This window comes from Odocoileus virginianus, unplaced genomic scaffold (genome assembly GCF_023699985.2).
Source record: "Odocoileus virginianus isolate 20LAN1187 ecotype Illinois unplaced genomic scaffold, Ovbor_1.2 Unplaced_Scaffold_12, whole genome shotgun sequence".
In the NCBI taxonomy this organism is placed as follows: domain Eukaryota; kingdom Metazoa; phylum Chordata; class Mammalia; order Artiodactyla; family Cervidae; genus Odocoileus; species Odocoileus virginianus.
The window spans coordinates 145,395-167,728 of NW_027224274.1; the positions used below are offsets into that span (position 1 = coordinate 145,395).

Here is a 22,334-nt window from a genome sequence, read left to right on the forward strand (position 1 = left end):
GTCATCTGCATATCTGGCAATCTTGATTCCAGCTTGTGCTTCATCCAGCTCAGCATTTCTCATGATGTACTCTACATATAAGTTATATAAGCAAGGTGACAATATGCAGCCTTGACGTACTCCTTTCCTATTTGGAATCAGTCTGTTGTTCCATGTCCAGTTCTAACTGTTGCTTCCTGACCTGCATACAGATTTCTCAAGAGGCAGGTCAGGTGGTCTGGTATTCCCATCTCTTGAAGAATTTTCCAGTTTGTTGTGATCCACACAAAGGCTTTGGCATAGTCAATAAAGCAGAAATAGATGTTTTTCTGGAACTCTCTTGCTTTTTTGATGATCCAATAGATGTTGGCCATTTTATCTCTGGTTCCTCTGCCTTTTCTAAAACCAGCTTGAACATCTGGAAGTTCACAGTTCACATACTGTTGAAGCCTGGCTTGGAGAATTTTGAGCATTACTTTACTAAGCGTGTGAGATGAGTGCAACTGTGCAGTAGTTTGAGCATTCTTTGGCATTGCCTTTCTTTGGGATTGGAATGAAAACTGACCTTTTCATTTTCAAAACTGGCCACAGTCCTGTGGCCACGGCTGAGTGTTCCAAATTTGCTGGCATATTGAGTGCAGCACTTTCACAGCATCATCTTTTTGGATTTGAAATAGCTCAACTGGAATTCCATCACCTCCACTAGCTTTGTTCATAGTGATGCTCCCTAAGTCCCATTTGACTTCACACTCCAAAATGGTGTATTTACATATAACCTACACATATCCTCCCATACACTTTAAGTCCTCTCTAAATACTTATAATATGTAAAGGCTATGTAGATAGCTTTAAGTACAATATAAATGTTATGTAAATAGCTGGCAGGTACACAACAAATTCAAGTTTTGCTTTTTGGAAATTCTTTTTCAATATTTTTGATCCATAGTTGGCTGAATCTGCAGATGTCGAACCAGCAGATACAGAGCACTAAGTATGTTCTTCATTATTGTGATCCCTGTATCTAGCACCGTATAGGACATATAGCACTGAAAATGAAATGGAATGATACATTACCACAAACATTTATAGCATGGTACTTCCCTGGTGATCTAGTGGTTAAGACTCTGCCTTGCAGTGCAGGAGACACAGACAGGTGTGATCTCTGGTCGGGGAACTGAGCCCTCACATGTCTTGGAGCAACTAAGGCTGCCTGCCACAGCTACTAAAGCCCACTCTCTGGAGCCCAAGTGCTACAGAACTAAGACCCAGTGCAGTCAAATAAGTTTTTTTTTTTTTTAATATAAAGCACAAACAAGAAAGGTACACAAACCATTTTTAATTAAGTTTCAAGAAAAATGAAATCAAATGAAATAGCAAAACACAGATCAGTAATTACTTATTGTTTATTCTCCTCTTACAAAAAGACACTTGGAACAAATAAATATAAAATGGTATAGGTCTTGTTTAGCAATGGGCAAATACAAGTTTTCTTGGTATTCTTAAGCTAATGAAGTTTTTATAAGTTTATCCATCCAACTCATCCTACCCACCTCCTACCCTCTATAAAAAGATCAATTCTACAAGTTTTAATAATGGATTCTCAAAATAAGTAATCTAAGACTTATTTTGTGACTAAGGTATCTGAATTAAGTTAAAAATATATGTATAATATGTTGTTACCTAGAAACCTCAACTAATTCAACTCATGAATATTCTTAAGTTTTCCATTTTTTATAATTTGTATAACTAAGAGTCTGTTCTTTTCGAATCTAGGAGGAAACACTAAGTACAGATGTATTTAATATACAGTGAGCACACCATGTGTTTTCTTATAGCCAAAAAAATCCTGATTTTTTTACACCTTGCAGGTTGATGAAGCAGAACACAGAAACATAAATTATTTGTGACTAAATTTAGCTAATAAAATTAGCACACACACACAAAAAAACAGACAACAATACACCAGAGTCTGAGCAATGATGAATATTCAATTGTATTTGTTTAACTAAAATTTATCTTCAGGCTAATACCTGAAGAGTTTCTCTAATAGTTACAATTAAATATTCTTCTTTAATGACTTATGCATCAAGTAGAAATATGTACAATAGTTATTTCAAACTAGAAAAAGTGGGGGGGGAGAGGGTAATTCTTTTCCCCTGCCCTGTAAATAAAATATTTTTAAAAATCCATTTAAAATAAGTTCTTACTTGGTGCTTTATAACTACTTTCTACTTTATAGAGATCATTTAGAGATGCAGAAAAGAATACAAAATATTTAAAGGTTATCAAAATAACCAAATGGATTTTTAATTTACCTCTGTGTACTTTCTGTACCACTGAGGTCTTGTCCTAATTAATTACATTTTCCTGGATCCCCTGTAATGTTAAAAACATGAATCTTAAAAAAAAACCGAAAAACTGGCTTTTAGACTTTAAAATAAGCCTCCTCCTCCTCTTCCTCCTCCGCAGCTACCCTTCAAATATTTCAAGCAGAAAATTAATCTGATTGCTTTAGGGGTTGATGTAATGTTCACTTAAAATAATCCACTTTAATTCAAACTTTTTAGGACTAATATCAAATTCAATATCCAACAGAAGATGGAAGTAGAACATATGTCAGTACAAACAGTACCAAATACAGAAAAAGCACCTAAAGATGGAAGGAGACAGCTCTGATACCCTAGCTGTTAGTGGCAAACCACGTTCATGTGTTTCCATGGACATAACACCCTACGTTTTCCAAAAATACAGTTTATTTGGTTCTATGTCTGACTCTTTGAACTTCAAAAGCCAATTTAAAATTTAAGGGGTAATTTTTTTTAACTCCTGGGCACAGATCAATTTCCTAGAAGGCAAAAACAAGGTAAAGAGCCACTAACCTACGCCAACGTGCACAATTAGGAATCCAATGGAAGCCACAGTGTGCTATGTTTGAGTGATTTAAAATAGCCTCTCCTCATGACAGAAGATAGCACGTCATGATAGATGCAGGTTGTGCTCACTCCTTCAGAAATATACACACATCTCCTTCTTAGTGAGGCTCCACTTTGTTACAATTTAAAAATCTGAACTTAATTCCAGAGAATATAAATTCATGGAATATGAATTTGAAGACAGGGTACAAACAGCAGTTGAGTGGAATCTGCCTGCAACAATCCTTTATTTTTTTTTCCTTTAAGGTTACAGAAAATCTGCACATAGACAAAGCAATTAATTCTCAAAATAAAAATACTCCCCTCCAAATAGCCAGTCAGATTTCACAGTGAGTATATGTTATAACACATTCTATTCCACAGGTGTACATTCTTTTGAGTCTGCAGGGTGAGGATCAATTCTCTCTGGAAATATTAGCTTCTCACAAACTGCCTCCTTTATCGGTAAATACTGTGATATTTCATTAGGTTCCGTGAAGAGGGAAGGTGAAACATGCTAGGAAATACATAAATCATATTAGCATATATAAAGTCACTACATTGATAATTTTGGAAATGCTTCGGCTCAAGCATTCCTAAAGCATGAGAATTTTAAAATGAGGTACAGTATATGTATATAAGGAACATCATTAGGTACTCCTAATAATATCTCTTGTTACTGACTCATTTAGCTCTGTTACTACAGGCTTTCCTGAAAAATCATAGGGAGATGTTATTTATAATGCACCATCAAATGTTCTAAGAATTTAATACATCTTATTCCAATTCCCTTTTCCTGTTATTTTTGTATCCTGAAAGCGCCAGTCTTCAGTTAGATGCCAATATGTAGTCTACAATAGACTCTAAGTAACTTTTCTAACTCATATATATTCTATTTGGTTGCCCAAAAGGTTCATTCAGATTTTTCCATAACATCTTAACATCAAAACCCAAACAAACATTTTGGCCAACCCAATACATACAGATAGAAATAAGCACTAAGGGTGAATTTAAAAATATCAATTTATCAGGAAGGTATTACTTTTTAAACAAGCCATTATTAACTCCTGTAGCCTTGCAGAAGCCCTTTACAAGTTCCAGGGGAGCAAAAAAAGGAAGAGGGTATTATGCCCCCCAAAATAAGTAGTAGAAAGAACATCCTATTGCAGCTCCACCACCAACCAGTTGTAAGAGCTGGAGTGAGTCACATCTCTGGTTCTCAGTTTTTCCAGAATACAAGTGGAAACTGGGTTGGATGATGACTAAGACACCTAACAACTAACTGAAATTGAGGTAAGTGCCGGAAAAAATATACTCTTCAGCAGGATTTACCTACCTATTAGGTTAATGAATGGATGGGTGGGACATGGGAGGATACCATAGCTAAAATAAAACACTAAAACTTAACTTGTAAAAATTTATATTTAAATACCATACCATTAAATTAGCAATTTTGCTCTCTCGTGATGTATATTCTCGTAACATGTAGGTCTTGTCAGCCTATATTTAAAAATAAAAAAATCACAATAAATTTATTTATATTGATTTACAAAATCTTTCCTATTAAACAGAATTGCCTGCATTTTAGAACAGTTTGTGAAAGTAGCATTAAGTCTGGTGAGACCAGCTAATTCTACAGTGAGATAACTAATTCAAGAATTCTGAATTATTAATTCCAATCTGTATAAATTACAGTAATATCAGATACGCATATGTAAACATATTTAATAATTATCATGTAAGGGAAACACAAGCAAAGGTTTTACTCTGAAAGAAAATGTATATATTTGTAATGAGATATGTTAGAGATTTAAATATCATTTCAAGTTTGGAACCACACCTTTTCCTTAAGCTATACTAGCATCTACCTACATAACTGTGGCTACCCTTATATTCAAAAAAAAGAAGAAAGCTTAAACACGTTTTACTCTTTCCTATTTCTAAAAATTTGTTAAATTGCTTATTTATAGTCACTTTTTCAATACTTCAATTTTCCCATTTAAGATTTTTTAAAGGGAGGTTTTAGAAAGCAATTTATTATAATTTGGTTTTTGGTAAAACATTATTTAATAAGAGAAAAAAATCACAAGATTACATTCCCTTAAAGTTTCAATCTTCTATATCAACAAAAAGATTGATGCTCATTGTAAAAAAATCAAATAATATAAACATAAGAGTATAAATCATCAACAATCACAAATTCTACAGATAATACTATCCTCAACATTTAGAAATCTCTACAGAAAATCTTATATTCATACTTGCACCTTAAAAGTCAATATTAATTTGTACATCTCTTCAAATCAACCACTAATTTTAATGGTTGAATATTTTCTACTATATGAATTGTAAAAAATTAAAAATAGAAACCTCAATTAAATACAGTTTGGAGACTAAAACGGAGAGCTCTCACATCCTGTAACCATAGCAAAGCCCAACAAAAAAAAGAAAGACTCCTCTTAGTTCCTGGCAAGGAATCAGCCAATGGAAAGTCATGGACTCTCTGTTTCCTATAGCCATCCCACCTTCCTTTTCCAGTCTATTGAAATATTCTCCTTCCCTTGCCAGGCAGGGACTTGCACATGGCTCACCATGGTTACAGATCCCAAACTGCAATTTTCAGCTGATCCTGAATAAATCCAATTTTGCTGGAGAAATATCTGGCAGTCTATTTGTAGCAGGTTAACAGGATATAAATGGCCATTTAATCAATATTCATTCAATGGTTATTAAAGCACTTTCCTTCTTTCCTTTGGGGCTTCCCTGGTAGCTCAGATGGTAAAGCGTCTGCCTACAATGCAGGAGACCTGGGTTTGATCCCTGGGTCGGGAAGATCCCCTGGAGAAGGAAATGGCAACCCACTCCAGTATTCTTGCCTGGAAAATCCTTGAACTGTTACAAACAATAGCATTTCCATGAATACATACATACACACACACACACAAATATATACACACACAGAAACAACTCTATACATCTGCCTAATTGAAATTTGTGGATTACTAAATATAAGAATCTTTTTGAGGATAAACCCTGAAAAGAAATCAACATTTCTGAACTAAAGTGCAAGCATTTCTAAAAATGCAAATTTCATTTTTTCCTGAGGCAGTAAAATATAGCCTATCTTTAGTACTTTGCTATCACTTTTGAAAAGAAAAAGATCCAGGAACTTTCCTGGTGATCCAGTGGTTAAGACTCCAAGCTTCTACCACTGAAGGTAGCCGGGGTGGGGGTTTCAATCCTTGGTTGGGGAGCTATCCAAGAGGCCACACACTGTGGCCATAAAAAAAGGAAAATATCAATCCAATTCTATCTTACTGGGTTCAAATCCCAGTTCTGCCACCTGTTAATTGTATGCAAAAAAGTGAAAGTGAAAGTCACATCCGACTCTTTGCAACTGTACAGTTCAAGGAATTCTCCAGGTCAGAATACTGGAGTGGGTAGCCGTTCCCTTCTCCAGGGGATCTTCCCAACCCAGGGATTGAATCCAGGTCTCCCACATTGCAGGCAGATTCTTTACCAGCTGAGCCACAAGGGAAGCCCAAGAATACTGGAGTGGGTAGCCTATCCCTTCTCCAGAGGATCTTCTCAACCCACAAATCGAACTGGGTTCTCTGCACTGGATGTGGATTCTTTACCAACTGAGCTATCAGAGAAGCCCTATTAATTGTGTCACTTAGGCAATTTACTTAATTTCTCTTTGCCTTAGTTGCCTCAGCTTTATAAAGCAGAGATAATGATAATAAGCTACTAGAAGAGTTTTTATGACTTAATTAAGCCTCCCTATACTTTCTTCACTTATTTTTTAAGAATCTTGTAGGTTAACAATTCCTTGAAATAGAACACAGAACTTCCAAGCATTAAGACAACTATTAAAATGATGGGATGATACAAATTTCTGGAGGCTATGTGATTGATATTTCTAATATCAGGACATCACATAAACAACACATACTATTAAAAAAAAAAGTATGAGTTAAGGGATAGTTTTCTGAAACAGATTAAACAGAGTAAACACAATTTTTTTAAAAAAGCATTAGGCTCCCCTTAATGGAAATGCCTTTTAGAAAAACATTTTCAACTACTAGAACTTTTGGAAAAGAAGAGGTAATGTTTTGATAACTGTGCAGTTAACAGTGAATGTGAAACACTCAATCTTAAAGGTTAGATGGACCATATAATATAAAGCACTGTTGAATTTCAAACTGTCAGACTGAAAATGTAACATGAACAAGCCAAATATTAACTAGTATATTCTCTAAATAAGAAGAGATACCTCATGGTAAAGTCTTGTGTCATTCATTCTAATAAGCACCCCATCAATTCTCAAGAAAAATCGCAACAGCAAGAAAAAGCTAGAAGGCATTACTCTCTGGAAAAGAAAAAAAGTGTATCAATATTTTAATGAAAATTAAATATTTTATTAACTTGCTAAAAGAAAAAAATTTTTAAGGCATAAAATCTCTCAACTAGAGGTTCTTTGCCCTAGTTCCAACCAAAACTGAAAACCAGTTTATATTATGTAACATAACATAAACAGCTTCCTGTAATAGAAAAATATTTTTTCTATGTCAAAAGATAATGAGATTAAAGACTTAAAACATACCTAAATTATATGAAAATTATAATGTTCACTATTTAAAAAATGACACTTATAGTAAATGTCAATATCAGTAACATAAAAATGAGAAAACAACCTAGTTCTTTGTTGCTACTCATCTTTCATTAACTTTACGTAAAGACAAGAGGCCTTTAATGGTATGGTTTAATTCAACACAACCAAGTATTTACTATTTTATACTGCCAAGGTCTGGTTTATGAGATCATTATAATATGTTCTTAACATCTCTGACCTGTGTCACATCTACACATTTCTGTTTTCCAAGTATTAAGTCAGGATAAGTGGAGTGTGGGTCCTGGTGTGAGGAAGGGAGGGGATGGATAGGGTGTGGGGTCTTCAGGCCTTTAAACCTCATAGGAATGCTGTCAGAAACAAGGTTACCTTTGTTTCTCCCCTTCAATCTACAACCTGCAAAACATCCACAACTGAACAAAAGTATACCTGTGCCCAACTCAATCGGTCAATGGAGAATTCCACATATCTATACATCTATTGGGGGTGTACTGGAACATATGGAGGTGCAGAACCAAAGGACAGTGGCGTCCGTGTCTGCAATCCCAGCCTCATGTCTGTGATAGCTGAGCCCACAGCCCCAGAAGCCCCAGCAGCAGGGGAAGCGGCACACATGACTGGCGTCCTGCATGCGGGAGCACCTGTGGGCATAGGCGCCTGGGAAGCAGGAGCAGCGGGGCCTAGGACTCTACGCCTCCAGCGGCTGACGTGCCCACAGACCTGCCCCCAGTCTGCAGCGGCAGAGCCCGAGACGCTCACAACACCCAACGTGGTGGAGGTGAACCCCGCTCCCCTCCAACTGTCATCCTCCTCCAGAGCAGAGCCGACGTCGCGGGGATCCCAGACACGAGGGAGAGCCCACCATCCCCACGGCACAGCAGCTCCAACAGAAGCGGAGCAGAAGCTAACCCAGAGGCACAAGAAGAGCCAAAGACGGCACAGCGCCAAGCCTCTTGCCATGTATGGAGAGCGCCAGCTCTCAAACACGGCCAGAAGCAGCACAGCCGAGAGAACCCAGAGCCTGTGTTACAGCGCCGCCTGAAGGCGAAAGCGAAGGCGCTCGGTCTGTCCCACCCTTTGCGAGCCTGTGGACTGCGGCCCGCCGGGCTCCTCTGCCCACGGGGTTTTCCAGGCGAGAGTACTCGAGCGGGGTGCCATTTCCTTCTCCAGGGGATCTCCCCCACCCAGGGATTGAACCCGGGTCTCCTGCATTGCGGGCAGATTCCTTACCATCTGAGCCACCGGGCAAGTCGAGAGGGACGGAAGTCGAGAGGGACACCTACCAGAAAACAAAGGAAGCGCTCTCCCTTTTCCCTTGTTATTGAAACACACCGGCAGAGCAGCACCTCTTCAAGCGCCATGAAGAACCACAGTAACACCACACCGCAAAAAGAAACGACAGACCTCCAGCAGCCAAACTCACAGTCACAGGGTATTTCACTCTAACTGACAGAGAACCCAAAGTAGCTACTGTGAAGAAACAACGAGATTTAAGAAAACTCAGGGGAGGGAGCTTTAACATGGCTGAGGAACAGGACAGGGAGATGAACTTCTCCCCCACAAATATATATAAAAAAAAAAAAAAAAATCTGCACGTGGAACAATTCCCACAGAACATCTTCTGAATGCGGACAGAGGACCCCAGACTTTCAGAAAGGCAAACCAATCTCCTCAGAATAAGGTAGGGCAGGAGATAAAAACAAAAAGGGAGACAAAGCAGTTCCAGGCGGGGACCTGAGCCCCTGGGAGGCAGTTATGAAGGAGGAAAAGTTTCTGCACACTAGGACACCCCCTCACAGGCAGGGTCAGGCGGAAGCTTCAGAACCTCAGAGGGGAACACAGCAAGCCAGGTGCTCTGAAGGCGAACTGGAGAAAACTCACCACAGAGACTGCACTGGTTGGCACTTCCCAGCCAAGAAGCAGCTCACACTCGCGTCTCCCCTTGAGTAAGGGCTGGGCGCAGAGGCTCAGCCCTTGGGGATTGGTCCTCAGGGAAAAGATCAGGGTTGACTGCCGTGAGGATACTCTGGGGCGCTAACAAGACACTGCAGAGGCAGACCTGGGAAAACGCCAGAGAAGCAAAAGATCATTCCCATGGGAAGACTCTAATGCTTCACTCTAGCTCTGCACGCTCACAGAAAAAAGGACACAACCCTAGGGAATGCCAAATGGGGGCAAGATGGCAGTGGCCTATGGCCCCAGAGGCAGAGAGGCAGGTGGAAATGCCAGAGGTGGAAGGTAGAGGGCCACTAAGGTCCCGAACCCAGAGACTGCATCTACCACCAAGCTGTGAGTGCCTAAGGGTTGCTACCCACGTCTTCCTGGGAGCCTGAGCAGCACGACTCTGCCAAGCACCAGGACCAACTCCCCTGGGGAAGTGCACAACTTGCCTCAGACTGGGGACCTCCCGCAGGGACCAAGCAGGGACCAGCTGCGGCGAGCACTCCTCACACACCTAACAACATCTGCCTTACCCCTCCTCCATCCCGGCACAACTGAGCAAGTGAGCCCTAATAAGCTCCTATTTTCACCCCCTCATGTCTAGGTGAAGGACACAGAAGAGAGACTTACAAGCAGTTTTTGTTCAGTCGCTAAGTCATGTCTGACTCTTTGCAACCCCATGGACTGCAGCATGCCAGGCTTCCCTGTCCTTCACTGTCTCCCAGAATTTGCTCAAACTCATGTCCATTGAGTCAGTGATGCCATCCAACCATCTCATCCTCTGTGGCCCCCTTCTCCTCCTGTCCTCAATCCTTCCCAGCATCAGGGTCTTTTCCAATGAGTCAGCTCTTCACATCAGGTGGTCAAAATATTGGAGCTTCAGCTTCAGCATCAGTCCTTCCAATGAATATTCAGGGTTGATTTTCTTTAGGATTGGCTGGTTTGATCTCCTTGCTGTCCAAGGGATTCTCAAGAGTCTTCTCCAGCACCTACAGTTTGAAAGCATCAATTCTTTGGCACTCAGCCTTCTTTATGGTCCAATTCTCACATCTGTACATGACTACTGGAAAAATCATACCTTTGACTATACTTAATATGCTGTCTAGGTTTGTCATAGCTTTTCTTCCAAGGAGCAAGCATCTTTTAATTTCATGGCTGCAGTCACTGTCCACAGTGATTTTGGAGCCAAGAAAATAAAGTCTGTTACTGTTTCCATCTTTTCCCCATCTATTTCCCATGAAGTGATGAGACTGAATGCCATGATCTTAGTTTTTTGAATGTTGAGTTTTAAGCCAGCTTTTTCACTCTCCTCTTTCACCTTCATCAAGAGGTTCTTTAGCTCCTCTTTACTTTCTGCCATTGGGATAGTATCATCTGTATATCTACAGTTGTTGATATTTCTCCTGGCAACCTTGATTCTAATTTGTGATTCATCTAGCCCAGCATTTCACATGATATACTCTGCATATAAGTTAAATAAGCAGGGTGACAATACATAGCCTTGACATACTCCTTTCCCAATTTTGAACCAGTCCATTATTCCATGTCCAGTTCTAACTGTTGCTTCTTTTCCTGCATAAAGGTTTCTCAGGAGGTAGGTAAGGTGGTCCAGCACTCCCATCTCTTTCAGAATTTTCCACAGTTTGTTATGATCTACAAGGTCAAAGGTTTTTTTGCATAGTCAGTGAAACAGAAGTAGATGTTTTTCTCTGGAATTCCCTTGCTTTCTCTATGATCCAGTGGATGTTGGCAATTTGATCTCTGGTTCCTCTGCCTTTTCTAAATCCAACTTGTACATCTGGAAGTCCTCAGTTCATGTACTGCTGAAGCCTAGTTTGAAGGATTTTGAGCATCACCTTGCTAGTATGTGAAATGAGCTCAACTGTACACTAGTTGGAACATTCTTTGGCATTGTCCTTCTTTGGGATCAGAATGAAAACTGACCTCTTCCAGAGGTAAGGCACCTTATAAGAGAGGTGGGCTCCAAACCAACTCTCTCTCTCTCTCTCTCTCTCTCTCTCTCTATATATATATATATATATATATATATATATATATATATATTTGTTTTTTTCCCCTTTTAAAAAATTATTTTCTCATATTGTCTTAATATGGTTATTTATTAATCCTTTATTTTTTATTTTTATAACCTACTTTTTCCATAAAAAAACCTCTATTTTTAAAATAAATTCCATGTTTCTGATTTTTGTTTTTTGATTTTTTGTTTTTAATTTTGTATCTTTAAGAGTCTAATTTTTAGTATCTGTTTTCACTGAGGGGTTTGATTACTAGCTTGATTGCTGTCTTTCGACTCCTCTTCACAGCATTTCTTCACCCCCTTTTCTTCATTTTCCTTCTCCTTTTTCCTATGTCAGTGTGCCAATCTCTTTGGGTGTTCTTGGCTTTTGATAGCTGTTTCACCGTTAGTCTAGGCACTTTGTCTTCTGTGCTATGTGGACTGTGAAATCTTGATGCTATTGTAAGGAGTCGGACCTGAACCCCAGATGCAGGAGACTTGACTCCCAGGACTTTGGATCACCAAAACTCCTGACCCCATGGACATTAATAGGTGAGAGCCCTCCCAAAGGCCTCCATCTCAACACTAAGACCAAGCCCCACCTAAAATCCAGCAAGTTCCAGTGCTGGACACCCCATGCCAATCCTTCAGCAAAAGAGGGGCACAACCCTGGCACATTAGCAGACAGGCTGCTCAAAGCCATACTGATTCCATAAACACCCCAAAACACACCACTGAACACTGCATTAAAGAAAAAAGAATAAAAAAGAAATGAGGATAGTCTCTGAGACTTCTGGGACAACATTTAGCACCCCAATATTCAAATCATAGGAGTCCCAGAAGAAGATAAAAGGAAAGGGCAAGAGAAAATATTTAAGGATATTTTAGTTGAAAACTTCCCTAAAATGGGAAAAGATACAGCCACCCAAGTCCAGGAAACCCAGAGAGTTCCATACAGGATAAGTGGAAGAGAAAGTGAAGTCGTGTCCAACTCTTTGCAACCCCATGGACTGTAGCCTACCAGGCTCCTCCATCCAGGAGGCAGTGCTCTGCCTCTTTCAGGCAAGAGTACTGGAGTGGGTTGCCATTTCCTTCTCCACCACACAGGATAAACCCAAGGAGAAACATGCCAAGACACATATTAATCAAACTAACAAAAATTAAACACAAAGAAAAATATTAAAAGCAGCAAGGGAAAAGCAACAAATAACATAATGGGGATCCCCATAAGGCTAACAGCTGATCTTTCAACAGAAACTCTGCAGGCCAGAAGGGAATGGCAGGGTATACTTAAAGTGATGAAAGGGAAAAACCTACAACCAAGATTACTCTATCCAGCAAGGATCTCATTCAGATTCAAAGAAGGAATCAAAAACTTTATAGACAAGCTAAAGTTAAGAGAATTCAGTACCACCAAACCAGTTCTTCAACAAATGCTAAAGGAACTTCTCTAGATAGGAAACACAAAAAGAAAAGGCCTAAAAAACAAACTCAAAACAATAAAGTAAATAGTAACAGGATCGTACATATTAATAATTACCTTACATGTAAATGGGCTAAGTGTTCTAGCCAAAGGACAACAGATTGGCTGAATGGATACAAAAATAAGACCACTATATATGCTATCTACAAGAGACCCACCTCAGACCAGATTGAAAGTGACCGGCTGGAAAAAGATATTCCATGAAAACAGAAATCAAAAGATAGCAGGAGTAGCAATAAAAATAGACTTTAAAATAAAGACTGTTACAAGAGACAAAGAAGGACACTACATAATAATCAAGGGATCAATCCAAGAAGAAGATGTAACAATTATAAATATATATGTACATAGGAGCACCTAAATACATAAGGCCAATGCTAACAACTATTAAAGGGGAAATCAACAGTAACACAGTAATAGTGGGGGGCTTTAATACCCCTCACACCAATGAACAGATCATACAGGCAGAAAATAGGGAAAAACAAGCTTTAAACAATATATTGGACCAGTTGGACCTAATTGGTATCTACAGGGCATTTCATCCAAAAACAATAGAACAATTTCACTTTTTCCTCAAGTGCACATGGAACATTATCCAAGATAGAACACATCTTGGGCTGTAAATCAAGCCTTGGTAAATAAAAAAAAAAATTTTTTTTTTAAACTGGAATTGAGAGAGTTAATTCTTAGGTAGGTTGATAAGGAGTCTGGGGCTCCTAAGGAGAAGGAAGGGGTCCAGGGCCCTCAAGGAGGAGAAAGTTTTTCTTTTCTACACTGCTTTGTCTTAGTCACATAAGACTTTTTATCTTAAACTCTGAGTTGTTACGACAACAATCTTTAAGACTAACTTTCTTTAAGCCCAGATCTAGACAAAACAACTCATCTTGCTCAAGGGTATGTTTTTCCTTAAACTCTGTACTAATGATTATATAACAACAATGTATCTTGCTCCAGGACATGTTTCTCCTTCTTAACAAGAACCTTCTGACTAATCTTGTTATCTTAAGACCTATGTTGTGGGAGTGGGTCTGGTAAGACCTTTCTATTGTTACCTCTAAGCTTGTTAATTTAAGGTTTATGTTGTGGAAGTGAGTCTGGTAAAAGTGTATAAGGCCTTGATAAGCATAGTGAGTGGGGCACTCTCCATCCCCCTCCTGATGTCTGTGTCAGAAGCTTTCTCTGTCCTTTCTCACTGTAATAAAGCTTCTGCCAACAAATGCTCTGAGTGATCAAGCTTGGTCCTTGGTTCCAAAGCTAAGTCTTCTTCAGAGATCAGGGATCCAACATCGTTCACCATAAGCTATCAAAATCATCTCAAGCATTTTTTTCTGATCACAACACTGTAAGACTAAATATTAACTATAGAAAAAGCATAAACACATGGAGGCTAAACAATACGCTTTTGAATAACCAACAGATCACTGAAGAAATAAAAAAGAAAATCATAATAGGCCTAGAAACAAATGATATTGAAAACGTGACAACTCAAAACCTATGGGATGCAGTAAAAGCAGTGCTAAGAGGGAAGTTTAGAGCAATACAAGCCTACCTCAAGAAACAAGAGACATCAAACAACCTACCTAACTTTACACCTAAAGCAACTAGAAAAAGAAGAAAAAAAAAACCCCAAAGTTAGTAGAAGGAAAGAAATCATAAAGATCAGAGAAATAAATGAAAAAGAAATGAAGGAGATGATATCAAAGATCAATAAGACTAAAAGCTGGATCTTTGAGAAGATAATAAATTGACAAATGGTTAGCCGGACTCATCAAGAAAAACAGAAAGAAGACTCAAATAATTAAAATTAGAAGTGAAAAAGGTAAAATTACAACACACAACACAGAAATACAAAAGGATCATAAAAGACTACTACCAGCATGTATATGTTGATATAATGGGCAACCTAGAAGAAATGGATAAATTTCTCAAGTTCAGTTCATTTGCTCAATCCTGTCCAACTCTTTGCGACCCCATAGATTGTAGCACACCAGGCTTCCCTGTCCATCACCAACTCCTGGAGCTTGCTCAAATTCATGTCCATCGAGTCGGTGATGCCATCCAACCGTCTCATCCTCTGTTGTCCCCTTCTCCTCCTGCCTTCAATCTTTTCCAGCATTAGGGCCTTTCTAGTGACTGAGTTCTTTGCATCAGGTGGCCAAGTATTGGAGTTTCAGCTTCAGCATCAGTCTTTCCAATGAATATTCAGGACTGATTTCTTTAGGATGAACTGGTTGGATCTCCTTGCAGTCCAAGGGACTCTCAAGAGTCTTCTCCAACACCACAGTTCAAAAGCATCAATTTTTCAGCACTCAGCTTTCTTTACAGTCCAACTGTCACATCCATACATGACTACTGGAAAAACCATAGCTTTGACTAGATGGACTTCTGTCGGCAAAGAAATGCATCTGATTTTTAATATGCTGTCTATGTGGGCCATAACTTTTCTTCCAAGGAGCAAGCGTCTTTTAATTTCATGGTTGCAGTCACCATCTGCACCAATTTTGGAGCCCCCAAAAATAAAGTCTGTCACTGTTTTCATTGTTTCCCCATCTATTTGCCATGAAGTGATGGGACTGGATGCCATGATCTTTTTTTTTTTGAATGTTGAGTTTTAAGCCAGCTTTTTCACTCTCCTCTTTCACTTTCATCAAGAGGCTCTTTAGTTCTTCACTTTCTGCCATAAGGGTGGTGTCATCTGCATATCTGAGGTTATTGACATTTCTCCCAGCAATCTTGATTCCAGCTTGTGCTTCATTCAGCCTGGCATTTCACATGATGTACTCTGCATATAAGTTAAATAAGCAGGGTGACAATATACAGCCTTGATGTACTCCTTTCCCAATTTGGAACCAAAGAATATAATCAATCTGATTTTGGTACTGACCATTTGGTGATGTCCATGTGGAGAGTCATCATCTCGTGCATTGTTGGAAGAGGGTAATAGCTATAACCAGTGTGTTCTCTTGGCAAAATTCTGTTAGCCTTTGCCCTGCTTCATTTTGTACTCCAAGGCCAAACTTGCCTGTTACTCCAGGTATCTCTTGACTTCCTACTTTTGCATTCCAGTCCCCTATGACAAAAAGGACATCTTTTTTTGGTGTTACTTCTAGAAGGTCTTCAAAGAACCATTCAACTTCAGCTTCTTTGGCATTAGTGGTTGGGGCACAGACTTGTATTACTGTGATATTGAATGGTTTGCCTTGGAAATGAACAGAGATCATTCTGTCATGTCTTGAGGTTGCACCCAAGTACTGCATTTTGGATAGTACAAACTCTTAGAAAAGTATATATAAGCTTCCAAAACAGAACCAGAAAGAAATACAAAATAGGAACAAACCAATCACAAACATGGAAATTGAAATTATAATAAAAAATCTTCCAACAAACAGAAGCTCAGGGCCAGATGGCTTGACAGGCGAATTCTACCAAAAGTTTAGAGAAGAGCTAACACCTATTCTGCTCAAACTCTCCCAGAAAACTGCAGAGAAAGGAAAACTCCCAAACTCATCATCACTGATGAACATAAATGCAAAAATCCTTAACAAAATTCTAGCAAACACAATCCAACAACATAATAAAAAGATCATACATCATAATCAAGTGGGCTTTATTCCAGGGATGGAAGGAATTCTTCAATATTTGCAAATCAACCAATATGATACACCATATTAACAAACTGAAAGATAAAAAACATACAGTTATTTCAATAGAAGCAAAGAAATTCTTTGACAAAATTCAACACTCATTTATAAAGAAAACTCTCCAGAAAATATGCACAGGGGGAACATAAGTCAACATAATAAAGGCCATATAAGACAAATCCACAGCAAATATTGTTCACAATGGTGAAAAACTGAAATCATTTCCTCTAAAATGAGGAACAAAACAAGGTTTTCCACTGTTGCCACTATTATTCAACAGAATTTTGGAAGTCCTAACCAAAGCAATCAGAGAAGAAAAAGAAATAAAAGGAATCCAGATTGGAAAAGAAACAAAACTCTCACTGTTTACATATGACATGATTTTCTACATAGAAAACCCTAAAGATGCCACCAGAAAATCCAGAAAAATATCTACTTCTGCTTTATTGACTATACTAAAGACTTTGACTACGTGGATCACAACAAACTGTGGAAAATTCTTAAAGAGATGAGAATACCAGACCACCTTACCTGCCTCCTGAGAAACCTGTATGCAGGTCAAGAAGCAACAGTTAGAACTGGACATGGAACAACAGACTGGTTCAAAATTGGGAAAGGAGTATGTCAAGGCTGTATACTGTCACCCTGCTTATTTAACTTATATGCAGAGTACATCATGCAAAATGCCAGGCTGGATGAAGCTCAAGCTGGAATCAAGATTGCTGGGAGAAATATCAATAATCTCAGATATGCAGATAATACCACCCTAATGGCAGAAAGTGAAGAGGAACTAAAGAACCTCTTCTGAAAGTGAAAAAGGAAAAAGCCGGCTTAAAACTCAACATTCAAGAAACTAAAATCATGGCATCTGGTCCCATCACATCATAGCAAATAGAGGGGCAAAAAATGGAAACAGTGGCAGACTTTATCGTCTTCAGCTCCAAAATGACTACAGACAGTGACTGCAGCCATGAAATTAAAAGACGATTGCTCCTTGAAAAAAAAAAAAAAAAAAACCATGACAAACCTAGACAGTGTATTAAAAAGCAGAGACATTACTTTGCCTACAAAGGTCCATCTAGTCAAAGCTATAGTTTTTCCAGTAGTCATGTACAGATGTGAGCTTTGGACCATAAAGAAGGCTGAGAGCCAAAGAATTGACACTTTCCAACTGTGGTGCTGGAGAAGACTCTTGAGAGTTCCTTGGACTGCAAGGAGATCAAAGCAGTCAATTCTAAAGGAAATCAACCCTGAATCCTCACTGGAAGGACTGATGCTGAAGCTGAAGCTCCAATAATTTGGCCACCTGATGCAAAGAGCCAACTCACTGGAAAAGACCCTGATGCTGGGAAAGATTGAGGGCAAGAGGAGAAGGGGGTGACAGAGGATGAGATGGTTGGATGGCATCACTGACTCAATGGACATGAGTTTGAGCAAACTCCAGGAGATAGTGAAGGACAGGGAAGCCTGGCATGCTGCAGTCCATGGGGTTGCAAAGAGTCAGACATGACTGAGCAACTGAACAACAACAAAAATCAATAAATATAGTAGTCATGGGATCAAAATTAAGACACAGAAATCTCTTGCACTCTCAATATACTAACAATGAAAAATCAGGAAGAGAAATTAAGGAAACAATCCCATTTACCACTGTAACAAAAAGAATAAAATACTTAGGGATAAATTTACCTAAAGAGACAAAAGACCTGTATTCAGAAAACTATAGGACACTGATGAAAGAAATTGAAGATGACACAAACAGATGGAAAGATATACCATGTTCTTGGATTGGAATAATAAATAATGTGAAAATGACTATACTACCAAATGCAATCTATAGATTGAACACAACCCCTATCAAACCACCAATGATATTTTTCACAGAACTAGAACAAACAATTTCACAATTTGTATGGAAAGACAAAAGGCCCCAAACAGCCAAAGTAATCTTGAGAAAGAAGAATGAAGCTGGAGGAATAAACCTTCCTGACTTTAGACTATACTACAAAGCTACACTCATCAAGACAGTACGGAAGTGGCACAAAAATAGAAACATAGACCAACGGAACAAGATAGCAAGCCTGGAGATAAATCCACGCACCTATGAATACCTTATCTTTGACAAAGGAGGCAAAAACATACAATAGAGAAAAGACAGTTTCTTCAATAAATGGTGCTAGGAAAACTGGACAGCTATGTGTAAAAGAATGAAATTAAAACACTTCCTAACACCATACACAAAAATAAACTCAAAATGGATTAAAGACCTAAATGTAGACCAGAAACTATAGAACTCTTAGAGGAAACCAGGCAGAACACTCTTAAAACATAAATCACAGAATGAACCTATATGACTCACCTCTCAGAGTAATGAAATAATACAAAAATAAACAAATGGGACCTAATTAAACTTAAAAGCTTTTGCACAATGAAGGAAAACTATAAGTAAAGTGAAAATGCAACCCTCAGAATGGGAGAAAACAATAGCAACTGAAACAACTGACAAAGGATTAATCTCCAAAAATACAAGTAGTTCATGCAGCTCAATATCAGAAAAACAACCCAATCAAAAAATGGGCAGAAGACCTAAATAGACATTTCTCCAAAGAAGACATAAAGATGGCTAATAAACACATGAAAAAATGCTCAACATCACTCATTATTAGAGAAATGCAAGTCAAAACTACCCAGAGGTATATCACCTCACACCAGTCAGAATGGTCATCATCAAAAAATCTACAAATAATAAATGCTGGAGAGGATATGGAGAAAAGGGAACCCTCCTGCACTGTTGGTGGGAATGTAAATTGATATAGTCACTATGGAAGACAGTATGGAGATTTCTTTAAAAACTAGGACAAAAACCACCATAGGAACCAGGAATCCCACTACTAGGAATATTCCCTGAAGAAACTGAAATTGAAAAAGACACATGTGCCCAAAAGCTCATTGCACTGAACTATTTACAATAGCTAGGATATAGAAGAAACCTAGATGTCCATTGACAGATGAATGAGTAAAGAAGTTGTGGTATATATACACAATAGCATATTACTCAGCCATAAAAAGAATGCATCTGAGTCAGTTCTAATGACGTGGATGACTCCAGAGCTTATTATACTGAGTGAAGTTAAGTCAAAAAGAAAAAGACAAATATCAGATATTAATGCATCTATATGGAATCTAGAAAGACAGTACTGATGATTCTATCTGCAGGCCAGCAAAGGAAATGCAGGCATCAGGGAGAGGGTAGGAGGGAGGGAGAGGGTGAAAAGACTTGAGAGAGTGGTTCTGAATATATATTACCATATGTAAAATAGATAGCCAGTGGAAATTTGCTGTATGGTGCAGAGAATCCAAAGTTGGTGCTCTGTGACAATCCATAAGGATGGGATAGAGGGGGAGGTGGGAAGGAGGTTTAAGAGGGAAGCAGACATGTGTATGCCTGTAGCTGATTCATCTTGATGTCTGGCAGAAACCATCACTATACTGTAAAGTAATTATCCTCCAGATAAAAATAAAAGAAAACTTAAAAAAAAGAAAACTCAGAAAAGCAGTTTAATATGCTCAGAAATTTTATAAACTGAGAAGGAATACTTTACCAAAGAAACTGAAACTAAAAAAAAAAAAAAAAAAAAAAACAGAAATTCCAGAGCAGAAGCACTCAATAAATGAGATGAAGAATGCATTAGAAGACACTGGAAATAGAGAAGAGCATATGGGAAAGAGTATTAGTGAGCTCAATGGCAGATAGCTAGAAATGATACAAGTAGAAGAGGAAAGAGAAATAAGACACTTAAAACTAAGAAAATTCTACAAGAGCTATGCAACTTTTTTGGGAAGGGCAACATTAGCATGATGGGAATCATAAAAGAAAAAAACAGGCAGAAGGGAGCAGAGATTATTTAAAAAATAACAACAGAGAACTTCTCAAACCTGGAGAAGGAGCTGCCATATAAGCCCATGAAGCTCAAAGAACACCTAATCACTTCAATGCAAAAGACCTTCCCCAAGACATAATATTAAAACCGTTGAAAGTCAATGACAGAGAAAACTTTTAAAGATAGCCATGGAAAGAAAGGACAGTAACTACAAAGGATCCCCCATCAGGTTGTTAGCAGCTCTCCAAGCTGAGACCCCAGAAGCCAGGAGGGAGCAGAAGGATGCTCTCAAAGTACTGAAAGATTAAAAACTGCCAACCCAAAATACTCTATCCTACAAAGTTATCATTTAGATATGAAGAAGAAATACTTCCACAGACAAACAAATGATGAGGGAGTTCATCAACATCAGACTTGCCTTATAAGAGATGTTAAAAGGAGCTCTTTTACTAGAAATAAAATGGGAAAAATACACAAAACTTTGAGCAAGATGATAAACAGATAGAATCATAAAATTGCAATTCTTTATCAGAATAGGTTTTTAAATATTTTATTCTAATATAAAGGCTAGAAAAAGTAAAGAAAGCAGGAAAATAACTATAGCTATCTCAGTTTAATAACAAAGTCACAACATAAAAGCAGAAAATTATTTTTTTAATAGTTTGAAGTCAAAATATGCATAGAAACTGAATGAAAATGAAAACACAACAAACCCAAAACCTATGGGATTCAGTAAAAGCAGTGCTAAGGGGAAGGTTCATAGCAATACAAGCCTACCTCAAGAAACAGGAGAAAAATCAAATAAATAACCTAACTCTACACCTAAAGCAACTAGAAAAAGAAGAAATGAAGAACCCCAGGGTTAGTAGAAGGAAAGAAATCATAAAAATTAGGGCAGAAATAAATGAAAAAGAAACAAAGGAGACCATAGCAAAAATCAACAAAGCTAAAAGCTGGTTCTTTGAGAAGATAAATAAAATAGACAAACCATTAGCCAGACTCATCAAGAAAAAAAGGAGAAGAATCAAATCAACAAAATTAGAAATGAAAATGGAGAAATCACAACAGACAACACAGAAATGCAAAGGATCATAAGAGACTACTATCAGCAACTATATGCCAATAAAATGGACAACTTGGAAGAAATGGACAAATTCTTAGAAAAGTGTAACTTTCTAAAACTGAACCAGGAAGAAATAGAAAATCTTAACAGACCATCAAAAACACAGAAATTGAAACTAATCAGAAATTTTCCACAAACAAAAGCCCAGGACCAGATGGCTTCACAGCTGAATTTTACCAAAAATTTAAAGAAGCTAACACCTATCCTACTCAAACTCTTCCAGAAAATTGCAGAGGAAGGTAAACTTCCAAACTCATTCTATGAGGCCACCATCACCCTAATACCAAAACCAGACAAAGATGCCACAAAAAAAGAAAACTACAGGCCAATATCACTGATGAACATAGATGCAAAAATCCTTAACAAAATTCTAGCAAACAGAATCCAACAACATATTAAAAAGATCATACATCATGACCAAATGGGCTTTATCCCAGGGATGCAAGGATTCTTCAATATTCACAAATCAATCAATGTGATACACCACATTAACAAATTGAAAGATAAAAACCATATGATTATCTCAGTAGATGCAGAGAAAGCCTTTGACAAAATTCAACATCCATTTATGATAAAAACCCTCCAGAAAGCAGGAATGGAAGGAACATACCTCAACATAATAAAAGCTATATACGATAAACCCACAGCAAACATTATCCTCAATGGTGAAAAACATTTCCCTAAAGTCAGGAACAAGACAAGGGTGCCCACTCTCACCACTACT

General features: G+C 38.2%; 1 protein-coding gene across 3 annotated transcripts in view; it reads right to left on the reverse strand.

Annotated features, from left to right (window-relative positions):
- Positions 1–1,364: 1,364 nt before the first annotated feature.
- TIPRL (TOR signaling pathway regulator) overlaps positions 1,365–22,334 on the reverse strand; it is a 56,899-nt gene continuing 35,929 nt past the window's right edge. For 2 of the 3 annotated variants that reach the window (XM_020911644.2, XM_020911643.2), the window contains 3 exons: positions 7,168–7,263; positions 4,329–4,391; positions 1,365–3,408 (listed from right to left, as the gene is read on the reverse strand). In XM_020911644.2, coding sequence (XP_020767303.1) covers positions 3,265–3,408; positions 4,329–4,391; positions 7,168–7,263 — 303 coding nt within the window. In that variant the 3' untranslated portion in view covers positions 1,365–3,264. The remainder of the gene's footprint in view (positions 3,409–4,328; positions 4,392–7,167; positions 7,264–22,334) is intronic. The other variant, XM_070462736.1, reaches the window with a different exon arrangement.